At 41.1% G+C, this 12,219-nt stretch overlaps 2 protein-coding genes and 1 long non-coding RNA gene across 3 annotated transcripts; 1 reads left to right on the plus strand and 2 right to left on the minus strand.

Moving 5' to 3' along the window:
• Positions 1-208: 208 nt before the first annotated feature.
• On the minus strand, positions 209-5,610 carry MYCBP (MYC binding protein). The gene is made up of 5 exons (XM_074894155.1): positions 5,508-5,610; positions 5,207-5,279; positions 3,499-3,547; positions 2,666-2,795; positions 209-307 (listed from the first exon to the last, which is right to left on the minus strand). Exons 1-5 carry the CDS (start codon positions 5,601-5,603, stop codon positions 263-265), a joined length of 393 nt encoding a protein of 130 aa, XP_074750256.1. The 5' UTR covers positions 5,604-5,610; the 3' UTR covers positions 209-262.
• Positions 5,611-5,635: 25 nt separating this feature from the next.
• LOC141954532 (uncharacterized) lies at positions 5,636-11,711 on the plus strand. Its single transcript, XR_012632198.1, has 3 exons — positions 5,636-5,769; positions 9,727-9,862; positions 10,029-11,711. It is a non-coding gene; the product is annotated as an uncharacterized LOC141954532 (long non-coding RNA).
• On the minus strand, positions 6,107-10,333 carry GJA9 (gap junction protein alpha 9). Its single transcript, XM_074894154.1, has 2 exons — positions 8,897-10,333; positions 6,107-6,318 (listed from the first exon to the last, which is right to left on the minus strand). The coding sequence occupies exons 1-2, from the start codon at positions 10,331-10,333 to the stop codon at positions 6,295-6,297; spliced, it is 1,461 nt and encodes a 486-aa protein (XP_074750255.1). The 3' UTR covers positions 6,107-6,294.
• Positions 11,712-12,219: the final 508 nt, after the last annotated feature.

The following is a 12,219-nucleotide window of genomic DNA, read 5'->3' on the forward strand; positions in this document are numbered from 1 at the left end:
CAGGCATAGTTATCTAGAAGTTAATCATAACTATCACCTTTTCTTAAACACAAAAAGCAAGAAAGTTGGCCGGTATGCTGAAACTCAGCAGTTGCTGCTGCAGCTGCACAAAAATAGCTGTACACTCATGATACTGCATTTTTTCCTTTAAGATGATGAAGTAACAAAGTAGACATGAAGAGTTCACATACACACACACACAAAAGACTGCAGTTCTCAGGAAGCCCTTTATTAAGTCAAGGCATTAAAGGAGAAACTACTGTTATTCACCATGCTTCTCATCTTGAGGTGGTTCATACAGAGCCAGCTGTGGATTTAAAGAGAGGAATTTAGTTAGCTGCAACATTTCAGAGAGTTTCCACATTAAGAAATGTAGGAAAATGTTTGCTCTACAAGTGTTCCATTTACTTTGTGCATTTTAATCATCACTGATATTTATGCAAGTCCATTTTCAAGTCAGGCAACAAAGTAATCCTCCCCTCAAAACATCAATTTGTCACATCATATATTCATGCAGCTCTACCAAGTGGGCTTTTTAAAATGCGCTTTCAAGCATATAGGTCTTGCCCGAGATTTTTGCCAGTTTCTTGTTCTAGGTCTCGTTAAGTACTTTTCATCTCAAGTAGCAGCTGATAATGATCGGTGCCTTGTAAGCTTTGATTTCACCGAAATATGATTAATTGAAACAGTCATTCTCATAGCACCAGTATCCAAACTAACATTTCCTGTAATCATTCTAGCTTTCATTATGCATTTTGGAGAGTATGGCCTAGGCAACTATGCACTGAAGTATGACCTTTACTTGCAAGGTTATTTCCAAAGAAACAAATGAAGATGTTTACTTGACCTCAGTTGCATTAAAGGTAAGGTCAAGCTTCAAAAATCAGTTCAAGCATTAGGACTGAGCCTCTGAAATATGCCAGTCCAGTTTCCTCAATTAAGATTTTTTCCCTCTCCTGCAAATTGCAGAGTAAGTTAAAAATAAAGTACATGAAAAAATTAAAATATCCATGTGTTCCTCATAGCAACACTAAACTACAGCAATCACGATGCCACTAACAAGAACCACTAAAATAGCATTTTGTCATTCTTTTAGATTTTGCCACAAAAGATGACAAGTACACAATCCAAAGCCAATCTTCTTTTCCACAAAGGGCCTAACTATTGACTTTCTGCCCCCCGCCCCACCCAATAACTGACATTCTGACCAAAAACTATAAGGAAAAGAACAGACCTTCACAGATGAATGCAACAGCAGAACACTACCTATCACTACATGATTCGAGTTATCAATAAATGCACAGTTAAAGGCACGTATTTTATGCTAGAGGACTGCTAAAAAAGAAAATAGAAATGGCAGTGTTCTCCCTGCATTCTGTCCATGAGAACTTCTACAGTATGTCAGAATGATGGGCAGAAGATGGTAGGGGAAAGAAAGGGAAAAAACCAAAACCATTAATGCTGGAAAAGATGTAAAGTTAGAGTTATCATTTGAAGGCTGAAGAAGGTGAAAGCACAAAAAAACACCCATGGTTATAGAAAGGCTTACTTTCCTGGAACAAGTTTTGACCTCTTTAAAAGATTTCTTTAAACAAAGACCCAGGTTACTCTGCTTTCATGTGTCTACTTACTATCGGTTGCATTTTTAAGTCGGCTACGCCGAATGAACTGCTGGTCTATTGCTACTCCCCCTAAAATTCTGCTCTTTGTCATATTTCCTAGTAAGAAATAACAAATGTAGCTGTAAGGACTCACAATGGGTAACAGAGAAGGAGAATTACTAGGACAGCAAGAGGGCAGTCCAGACAAGAAATACAAATGGGTAATGCCCAAGAACTCCCAGAACTAAGGTGGGCTGGTTGTCTCCCAGTGAAAACTGTATAGGGATGTTCATGTATAACAGCAGCCATCCTGTTCCAATAAATGCATCGAAACATGTAGCAGCACATAAACTACTAGATTATTAAGGTTCTCAAAGGTTTCTTTCCTTCTTCAGCATTGTTAGGTTTACAGTCCCTCTCGTAAGGGGAAGTTCTTCACATCTCAGGGCTGTTTCAGACAGCCTGTAGATGCATTAAAGAATGGCTCTGCCTTAGCTAGCATTTCAGATCTACTGTTGTTGAAGATAGAGGAATACCAGGGTCGTTTTAGCTGAAAAGTGCAAGTTAACTGTTCCACGTGGATACGAGTGCCTCCACTGGTAACATTCTGACACATGCAAGTCTGTGCCAGGTCAAACAAATATATAATATTCCTCCTTTGCCTTGCCTTTTGAAAGGCTTTATAATAGATACATTAGCTTTTTTCTTTTTCAAAACTCTTGTGAAAGCATGAGCTACATAATATCAGACAACTTAAACACATCCACACAGGACTGAACAAAGACATGGGATTAGCCTCGATAACATATACTTTCACTAAATAAATACAATCCCTAGTTTAGCAATACTATTGTATGTTACAGAATATAAGAAGTATCCCAACAAAAAAAAAAAAAATCTTTACTGTGATGAATTCTGTCAGCATTCCTCAGCCATAAGGCCAAACAGTGCAACAACATTTATTGGTTACTCTAATGGATCTAAGTTAGCTGTATTCTAAGTATTAAAGTATTCTACTTGTTGCGGAGTATGAAACTACTGAGGAACACTAAGTCTACTTTTACCTTGGTTTTCAGTTTTTTATTTTCTTCCAATACAGCTTCGTATTTTTCTTTCATCTCTGCCACTTCCAAGCGAAGTGCCTCTATTTCTGGATTCTCAGGAGCTGAAGCTCCCAGATGATGCTTCAGAAAGCTGATATTTAGATGTTAAGTATTTCTTCAGTTAGATAGCATAACCGCGTTTTAGTTTTAATACTTATGATGAAGTTAGTGCTGCAATACATGTGACTGAAATTGCATTAAACCACTTAGATTACTGCAGTGCTCTTCATCCTACAGGATTAAATTACAAAAATAAGAAAGCTTTTCAAGTTTATCAGTATATTCCTTAAAAAAAAAATAATCAGTACGCACAGGACAAATTCTTGTGTTTTACTACATCCTCCTCTCCTTTTCCTCTCTTAAACACATTAGTTTGGAAGACTTAAAAATAGAAGCAATAGCCAAAAATAGCTTAAAAGCAGAAAAAAAAAAAAGATGTTAATTTTTTCCCCTCTTGTATTATTAGAAAAAAAAAAGGAAGCGTGAAGAAGCTGACTTCAGAAGCCACAGATACTGTAAGTACTCAAATCTAATGCTGCAGGTCTACAACATTCTCTAATGGCCTATAACTTATCTTCGTCATTGCTGGCATACCAATACGCACAGTTGTCTTGCATCCCGTCAGACTTTCTGATTGCTTGTAAGAATGCAATTATTAGTTAAAATGCATCCATAAAAGCCACGTTGTCAATTTAAGTCTTCTATACAAGCCTACCCAGGTCACCAAAGAGTCAGAAGCCATACTGTTTTGCATGAAGTCTCTATGAACAATTCACAGAAGAGAAAAAGGATACTCCAGTGCACTATTTGGTTTCTCTGGCTCTTCATATAAGGCTACCAACACTGCAAATAGAAAATATTCAACAATTGCAAAATGTTCATGCAACTCTAAGTTTTTAACACATGTACCAAGAGTGAGAAGGCATACAAGTTACATGCCACATTTATAGCACATTTTTTTGTTTAACAAGATTTTCATTTATACACTTTGACATAAACAATAGGTCTGCTGCACAGGAGGGAACAGAGCATCCCACCCAGTAACAGCTAGACAGAAGTTCTGTTGATTCCCTAACCACAGTCTTGGCTATTCTAGCACAGAACACAAAACAGCCCGAACAATTTTTACACATTCCACATGGAACCCTAGTATTGGCTTTCACCAGCAAAATTGAAATTCTAACTATTTTGAGACTTTCCCTTCATAAGCCATTACTTCCACTTAAGCTACATCTTTGAACATGCAGGACAACATCAGCACTTCTGTAACTTTCAGCATAAAAGCAAACCTCCATCAAACACCTACAATGACAATACTAAATGGCTACCATCAGAGTAGGTGACACCAATCATCTTTATGGATTGGGGGCTGTAGCAGCCAATGGAGTGCTAAAGAGGTCAGGCACAAGCAACAGTACCCTGACAGCTTACATAAAACTAGCCATACACATACCAACTCCATATCTGGAGAAGTCAGTGACAGGAACTCAAAGTTCCCAAACATAACCACTCCCCCTTCCCCACAGAGGCAGACAGATGGCTATAGAAGATGTCTGCTTTCATAAATACTTAGATGATCTTCTCCCAGTGTCAGATGTCCGAAATGCACAGCCAAATTCATTTTAAGCTAAGGACATAATTAAAACCAAAATTAGGATGCCATGCTGCTTAGAAGACTTGTTTTGACATCCCAATAGGATGCTTAGCACAGTGATCGAAAGAAATCAAATGCTAGGCCAAGAGTCTTAGCGTGGCACCTATTCACCTGACATCCTAGATCTGCTGCTCCCTCTTTAAACAGCGTATTTTTCAAGCAGGAATATTAACAGATATTCTCTACATATTATTAGAAGGCTCTCAAGAAGACTTCGGAAGGATTTAAAACGTGCTAATCCATACAGAAAGCCAAAGTATGGATCAAGTTTAGTATCATAATTTTCCCCATTCTGATACAGATAGTCACTCTCACAAAACTTACAGGTTTGTTAGTTTTTGGAGAAGCACCGAGCTCTACTCAAGAAAGTGTCTTTTTAAACAGAGTGTTTTTAAGAGCACATTTGCTGTTATTTTGCCTCAAGCATTTACTTGCCCTGGAGAGCTCTGGCAGAATAACAGCCCCCAAGAAATTCAGCTCTTTCCAAAAGCAAGCATAGAGAAAGGCCCTTTGGCCGAGTAAGAGGTCTCCGACACACCACGTAGTGGCAAAGTAACCACCTCGTCGTTCTTACGGGTCTCTGTCACTCCTGTTCCACACGCGTCTCTCACAGTCGACCCACAGGCACGATGAACGTGCGAACCGCCAGAACGGCGTTAACGCGCCGCAGTTCGGAGAAGGAGGAGAAGGAGCGGCCGGCTCGCCCAGGCGAGGAGCCGGCAGGGAGCGTCGAGGCAGCCCGAGGCGCGGCCGCGAGACGCCCCGAGGGGAACGGCCTCCGCCCGCAGAAACGCCCGAAGAGCCTCCCACGGGCCTCTCGGGCGGCGCGACACGAGCCGCAGACTTACCCTTGGTGAGCGTGTCCAGCACCCCCGACTTCTCCAGGTACCGGCGGAACTGCTCCCGCTTGGAGTCCGCGGCCTGAGGGAGGACGCCCACACGGTAAGATCGGCGGCGCCCCCCCCCCAACTCCGGAGGCGGCTCGTCGGACAAGACCGGGCCGGGCCGGCCCCGCCGCGGAGGCGGCACGAAAGGCCCGGCCGGTGCCAGCCCGCAACCCGCGGCCCGCGCCCCTCCGCGCAGACGGCGCGGAAAAACCACCCCGACCGCGCGGCGGCGGCGGCAGCAGCGCCGCCCGCCCCCTCCTACCTTGTAATGCGCCATCTGACCCCCAAGCGCGCCTGCCCCGGCCGCGCGCCTGCGCCCTGCGCTTTTACGGCGCGAGGGCTTCCCCGCGGTTACCATAGCGACGGGGCAGCAGCACCGCCCCCGGCCTGCGTGCGGACCGCCCCCGCCGTCCTGCCCCCGCGGGGTGCCGCGGCCTCTCCCGCCGCCGCCGCCGCTGCCGTCGTCTCTCCGCCCCGCAGCAGCCGGCGCCGCCGTCGTCTCTCCGCCCCGCGCTCGCTGCCAGGTACGGAGGCGCGTTCCGGACTCGGCGGCTCCGGGGCCCGGCTGTGCCCGGCGGGAGGCCGCGCTGCCGCGGCAGGGGCCGTCCGGGCCGCGTCCGGTCCCGAGCGGCGCTGCGCGAGCGGCCGCCGGCGTTGGGAGCGGGGAGAAGCCGCCGCGCGCGGTACCGCGACCTCGTTCGGCCCAGGTGACCGCCGTACCTGCGGCTCGAGAAGTAACGAGAGCTGAGCGAGAAGTTGCGGGAGGAGAAAGTTGCAGCAAGCTGCGGCTGCAGGGCTGCCTGCCCGAGGGGCTGCAGGGAGCTTCCTGTGGTGGAATCTCCACATCGAAAAGGTCTTTTGCCTTAGCCTGTTTTGAAAAACGGAAACGGTTATATCGGTTTATTTTTGTGAAACGCTGGGGTACCTACTGACTGATAAAATTTATTTATTATAAAAATAAAAAAGAACCAACCGAATAATCTTGCATCCGCCGATGTTAGGGTCTTTTCACACTTTTACTGCATGCTGGTCTGCAATATCTTCAATTTTCACTGGAAGTAAGTTACACTTTCCTATTGACAAAGCGCTGTGATGAAACAGAATGTTTGACCCATGTTCACACACAAAAAAAGTCAATAAAAATCCTCTGTCAGCAGCAGAAAAACAAATTCTTTTGTATCTCGTCTTGAACCAACAGAAATGCAAATGTCATATCCCATATGTAGGCATCTAAATCTAATTTTCTATTATTTAGACAGTGGGAGCGGAGTGCATTAAATACAAGGCTTTTTATTACAGAGACATGAAGTGCACACATGCATTAGTAGTTATGGCCCACAGAAATGTACGCATCAAGAAATGCAAGAATTAAAGCCACTGTAGCAGTATTAACTCAGCTAAAACACACTATACATTTATATACATTCCTGTATACTACACAGTGTTAAATAGTACAGTGTAAGCAAAATTATGTAGGGCTGTATTTATATATACATGTAGAATGATACTAGAGGTGAGAAGAATAGCTGCTGGAGAGAAATCTACAGGGAATAGTTTTAGTAATTTAAGAATATTAATGTGTATTCCTTATGTGGACAGGGCCAAATTAATGCTGCTGCTGCAAGCTAAAGAGACTTCTTTTTCATAATATTGTACAGCCTTCAGCCAATCTGAAACATGTCTGGCTCGTAAGCATAATGATAATGCACATTAAGAATTTAATGATGCCATAATACCGTGATGCTACATTCCCTCCTTTATTATTTCAAGATGTTTCATGGAACTTATGCTAGATAGCCTTATGCTAGATGGATTGGAGCAGCAAGTGGATGAATGTCCTTTATTTGTTTTATTACCCCCATAAAAAGCACAAATGGATATGCTCCTTCTAAACAATTGTAAGCATCCTTTGGTTTAAAAGTTTGTCAGAATTTTGGGGACAGATGAACCCCATAGTATCCAGAAAAGGAGTAGTTTTACAGTTTGATAGACCTCTTATGTTTTTTGACACTGTAGCTGAAAGTATGAAGGTACTACCTTTTTTTTTTTTTTTTTTCTCACCATAGTAAGCCTTCTGGATTGTGAAATTCAAAATTTCTGATTAATAAATTTCAGTATTTGTTTTCTGATTTAAAAAACAATAAACTGCTAACTTATTAGTGTTATGCAAAATCTCAAAATTAAAGCTGACAACTCATTTGTAATTCATGATGCTTTACAAATGTAATAGTGTATTTACTGGTAATAGTATACAATAAGAGATTCACTCTGAGTTTTCTGTGGAGGAAGTCAGTGGTGATGCACTGAAAAAAAGTGTACTGTGGAGTCAAAGAATTAGTGATACGTGTATCAATTGGTTTGTTCTTTTTGTATTTAACAGTTCAAATAGCAGAATGTGTTTGACATTCTGTTTTAAGACAGCTATCAAATGTCTGTTTGAATTCTCAGAGAGATTAAGCAGAAACATATTTACTGATAATTAATTTCTCCTGAGAGTATCAGTGCCATGTTTAGCCTAATTTTATTTACTGGTCTTCATAAAATATATTGTTAGACTGTAAATTTTGTTTTGTAATTTTATTCAATTTAAATAGTATCAGCTGTGATTTTATACCTGACTTTTCCTAATATGTGCACTTATACAGTGTATGTTTTCCTTTTTAGCTGGAAGGATAGTGTAGAATTTTATACACTGAGGTCAAAGCAACCCTTTCATTACAGAGGAAGTAAATAGATTGTTTAAAAGGTTTAAAGGACTGGTTTCAAAGGGCTACACAACTTTTCTATCTATGTGAATGTCATGGTTTCAGCTGGGATAGAGTTAATTGTCTTCCTAGTAGCTGATACAGTGCTGTGTTTTGGATTTAGTGTGAGAATAATGTTGATAACACACATGTTATCAACATGTTGATGTTTGGTTGTTGCTAAGTAGCACTTATCATAAGTTAAAGATTTTGCAGTTTCTTGTGCTCTGCCAAGAAGCAGGCATACAAGAAGCTGGGAGGGAGCATGGCCAGGACAGCTGACCTGAACTAGCCAAAGGGATATTCCATGCCACAGAACGTCATGCTCAATACATAAACTGGGGGCGGTTGACTGGGAGGGGTGGATCGCTGCTCAGGCATTGGTCAGTGAGTGGTGAGCAATTGCATCATGCATCACTTGTCTTTTCTTGTTTTTTTTTTTCCTCTCCCTTTGTTATATTCCCTTTCATTACAATTATTATTATTATAATATTTTATTATTGTTGCAATTATTATTATATTTTATTTTAGTTATTTAACTGTTCTTATCTCAATCCATGAGTTTTACCTTTTTTTTCGATTCTTCTCCCCATCCCACTGGGAGGGGGGAGGAGTGAGTGAGTGGCTGCGTGGTGCCTAGTTGCTGGCTGTCGTTAAACCATAACAGTGAAACAGCTGGTTATAGTTGAATGATTTAGCTACTCTTATACATAGATCTTGCTTATGTCGCAATGTTCGGTAATTATCCCAGCATTGACTATAGCAATTAATGGGTTAACTCACACTATATCTGAAGATCAGTGGGGGCACGCCTGTTGCTGGCATTACTTGACAGCGACAGTTGCCTGGACAGAGAGAAAGGCTTAGGACTATCACAGTTTCTACTTTGTTTAGATTCTGAGCTCACCTCCCCTGTAGAGTCAGGAGTGTCTGGTCGGCTAGAATTTTTTACATCAGCATTGTAAGGAGGTTGGGCTTTGTTTGCACTGAAACTGCTTTGTCTTCTGTTGCTGTTTGTCGGAAGAGAATTTGTTGAGGCTCCTGCACTCTCAACCATTGCTGAGCAGTTCCAAGATGCACTGATTCCATGTTGTCTTCTGAAACTGGTAATAGGAAAAGTTCTGTCAGGTTGCAGTGAAGTTTGAGATGGTGTTTCAGCAAAGCTTCTCAAGCATGTGCTCAAAGCGTTGTCTGCATTCTGAGTAACAACACGGAAATATTTATTTTCAGCTGCTTTTTCCTCATCATGCACTTCAGTCCCAAGCTCACCAAGCAAGCCTTCATTATTATTTGTGCTAGTATTTTGAGTCTGATTGTCTAAAGCATTTGTAGCTGGCCTCTTCTTTGGCGATTTGTTTTCCTGATTGCGATGGGTGTAATTGCTGCTGCTTTCTGTGTGGTTATTCTGCACAGACTGAAACATGGGAGAATTTAGAACTGGGTAGACGTCAGTGTCAGTTTGCTTTTCCATTAAAAAGGTATAACCGCTAAGTGCAGAAGGAAGAGTTTTTTGAGAGGTGGTGGATATTCCCAAAGAAGAGTGCGGTATCACAGAGTATTTCTTAGATTTGTTTACGTAGAACTTGTCAGGGTCATCCTTGTCTTTATTCTGCCCACAGAGTCCCATTTTAATTTTTCGGAATCCTAGATGGATAATTTCTAGGATATTTAAAAGCAATGATACAGTCGCTATTGACTGCATGAATAATATAAACACTGTCTTTTCTGTTGGTCTAGATACAAAGCAGTCAACTGTGTTTGGACATGGATCTCTCTGACACTTATAAAGGGGATCTAGATGAAAGCCATAAAGAAGATACTGCCCAATCATAAACCCAACTTCCACTGCAGATCTTGTGAAAATATGTATCACGTAAGTGCAGAGCAAAGAGCCTCTCAGGGGTGCTTTGTTTAGCTTTCTTTGGTCCAATTGCCGAAGTTCTCTCTCCAGCCTTTTCCGATTTTCAGTCATTTCTAATTCGGTGCTTTCGAGTTCCACTCTTACCTGAGCTTTCTTTTTTTGCCTCTCTTTTTCCAAGGCTCTTAGTCTGTATAAGGCATGACCCATATACACCAAGGAAGGGGAAGACACAAATATAACTTGCAAGACCCAGTATCTTATGAGAGAGATGGGAAAGGCCTCATCATAGCACACGTTTCTGCAACCAGGTTGTTCGGTATTGCATATAAATTCTGATTGTTCATCATTCCAGACATCCTCAGTCGCCACTCCGAGAACAAGCATTCGAAATATGAAGAGGATCGTTAGCCAAATCTTTCCAATAATAGTAGAATGAATGTGGACCTCCTCTAAAATGCCTCCAAGGAAATTCCAGTCTCCCATGGTTATTCTGCCATCTTAACACTAAAATGTACAAGAGAAAAAAATATAAAACATCATAAAAGCTGCAGTCCTTTGTTAACGCATTACGAAAAAAGTGACACTGAGAAAAACTATTGTATCTCATGTTGTAACCATGGCAACGTGACCTACCAGCTCCTTGATAATCTAGGTATTACTCTCTCTCATCTACAAGATGGAGAAGTGCATCATCCGCCTGTGTCTAATTTATCAATACAAGACATCCTGATAAGCACATCACTATGAGGTATTAAGCACCCTCAGTCTGCATCAAATCAATGGAAACTAAGGTGCCTGACTTGTAGTAGGATTTTAAGAGCAGTATGCGGTCTGTTTGAACCATCATCCAATAGCAGTGCCAGAGCAGTACATTTATACTTAGGACACTTACGAAGGTAGAGGAATATTTCCTAGTCCTCCTTTTCGGATGTGCCAAGTCCCACGTCACAGCTGAGGTTATGGTAATGTCCAATTACTGCTTTGTAACAAAAATTGGTTATACAAAGGAACTCGAGAGGGAACATCTCACTACAATTGCATTGTTAAATTAAAGAATATAATTAAGCATATAATTTGGCACAGACAATTGATTTTTGTTTGCAGTTGTCAATGATAAATAGAGTCACTGTAATTGGTCCAGTTTCCCTTGCATTTGAAATACAGAATAGAGTGCCTAAGTGTCAAGTGTTGCTATCTTTGGCACAGATTCTGTGAAAAAGAAGTGATTTCTGCAAAAATTCTCTACTGGCATTTTCCTAAATGATTACCATCTGAGTACAGATAAACTGGTAATATATGTGTGTAATTGCACATCTTTCCTTTCTTTCCTATGTTTCTTTCTTTCTCCATTACAGGATACTACATTGTGGACAAGATTTTAAATTCCTTTTGAGTGTTTACATTATTGTATACACTAAGAAAAATATTTTCCTTTTTTATGTGAGGGGATAACTGGTACCTCTGTAGATTTACCTTTTCATGGTATGTACAGTACAAATCAATAGAATTCAGTTATACTAAAACCAGAATAATCTGGGGTTTCTTTTTTTAGAAGAAAGGTGGTTTAACACAGTGTTTTGTGTTCACATGGGATTCATTTTCACCCCGTAAAACAGGAGTGTTATGAAATCAAATGGAAGTTGCAGTCTGACGGCTGCAATACTGATGACTATAGAGGAAACTTTATGTTAAGGCAGCCTACTAAACATGAAAATACTCTTGCAAAGCAGTATACAAGTTAGACATTTTTTTAAAGAGAAACAGATTTAAAATAAATGCAAATTAAAAAACATACCTTTCTTTACAAAATGTGTAAAATTAAAGATGTGCGGTGTCCAATAAAAAGTTACAACCCCTGCCATCTTCCATCCATGTGAGTAAATTTCACATTATAAGCAGTTTATTTTGCTACAGGAGCAAGTGATGGAGCACAAGCTTTGCACATTGAATTTATATTTGCTGGGGATGGAGGGAGGAGAAAATCAATCTGTTGTTGAGTCTGCTACTGCTCCAAGCATAATTTAACTATGACCAGTGAAAGAATCTCAGTTTAAAAAGCTAGAAATGAAAAATCTGCAGCTCTAAATTCCTTCAGATTATCTTCCCTTTTGCCTCCCCAGCACTTCCCAAGTTTTGAGAACAATGTCAGCCTCAGACAAACAGAATAAAAGAAAACTTTCGGACTAACTTTTAGTTTACATATCTCAGTATCAGCAAACACTCAGCTTGCCTGTGCAAAGGCAAAGCTATACACCGTACATCCTCTCCATGTCAGCATGTGGCAGAATTAGAAATGGAACCCATGGTTGCACCTGTATTCCACAAACTTACTGGTCTCTGTGTCTCCCTAGAGGAGGATAAAGATGGAG

This window comes from Strix uralensis, chromosome 25, assembly GCF_047716275.1.
Source record: "Strix uralensis isolate ZFMK-TIS-50842 chromosome 25, bStrUra1, whole genome shotgun sequence".
Taxonomy (NCBI): Eukaryota; Metazoa; Chordata; class Aves; order Strigiformes; family Strigidae; genus Strix; species Strix uralensis.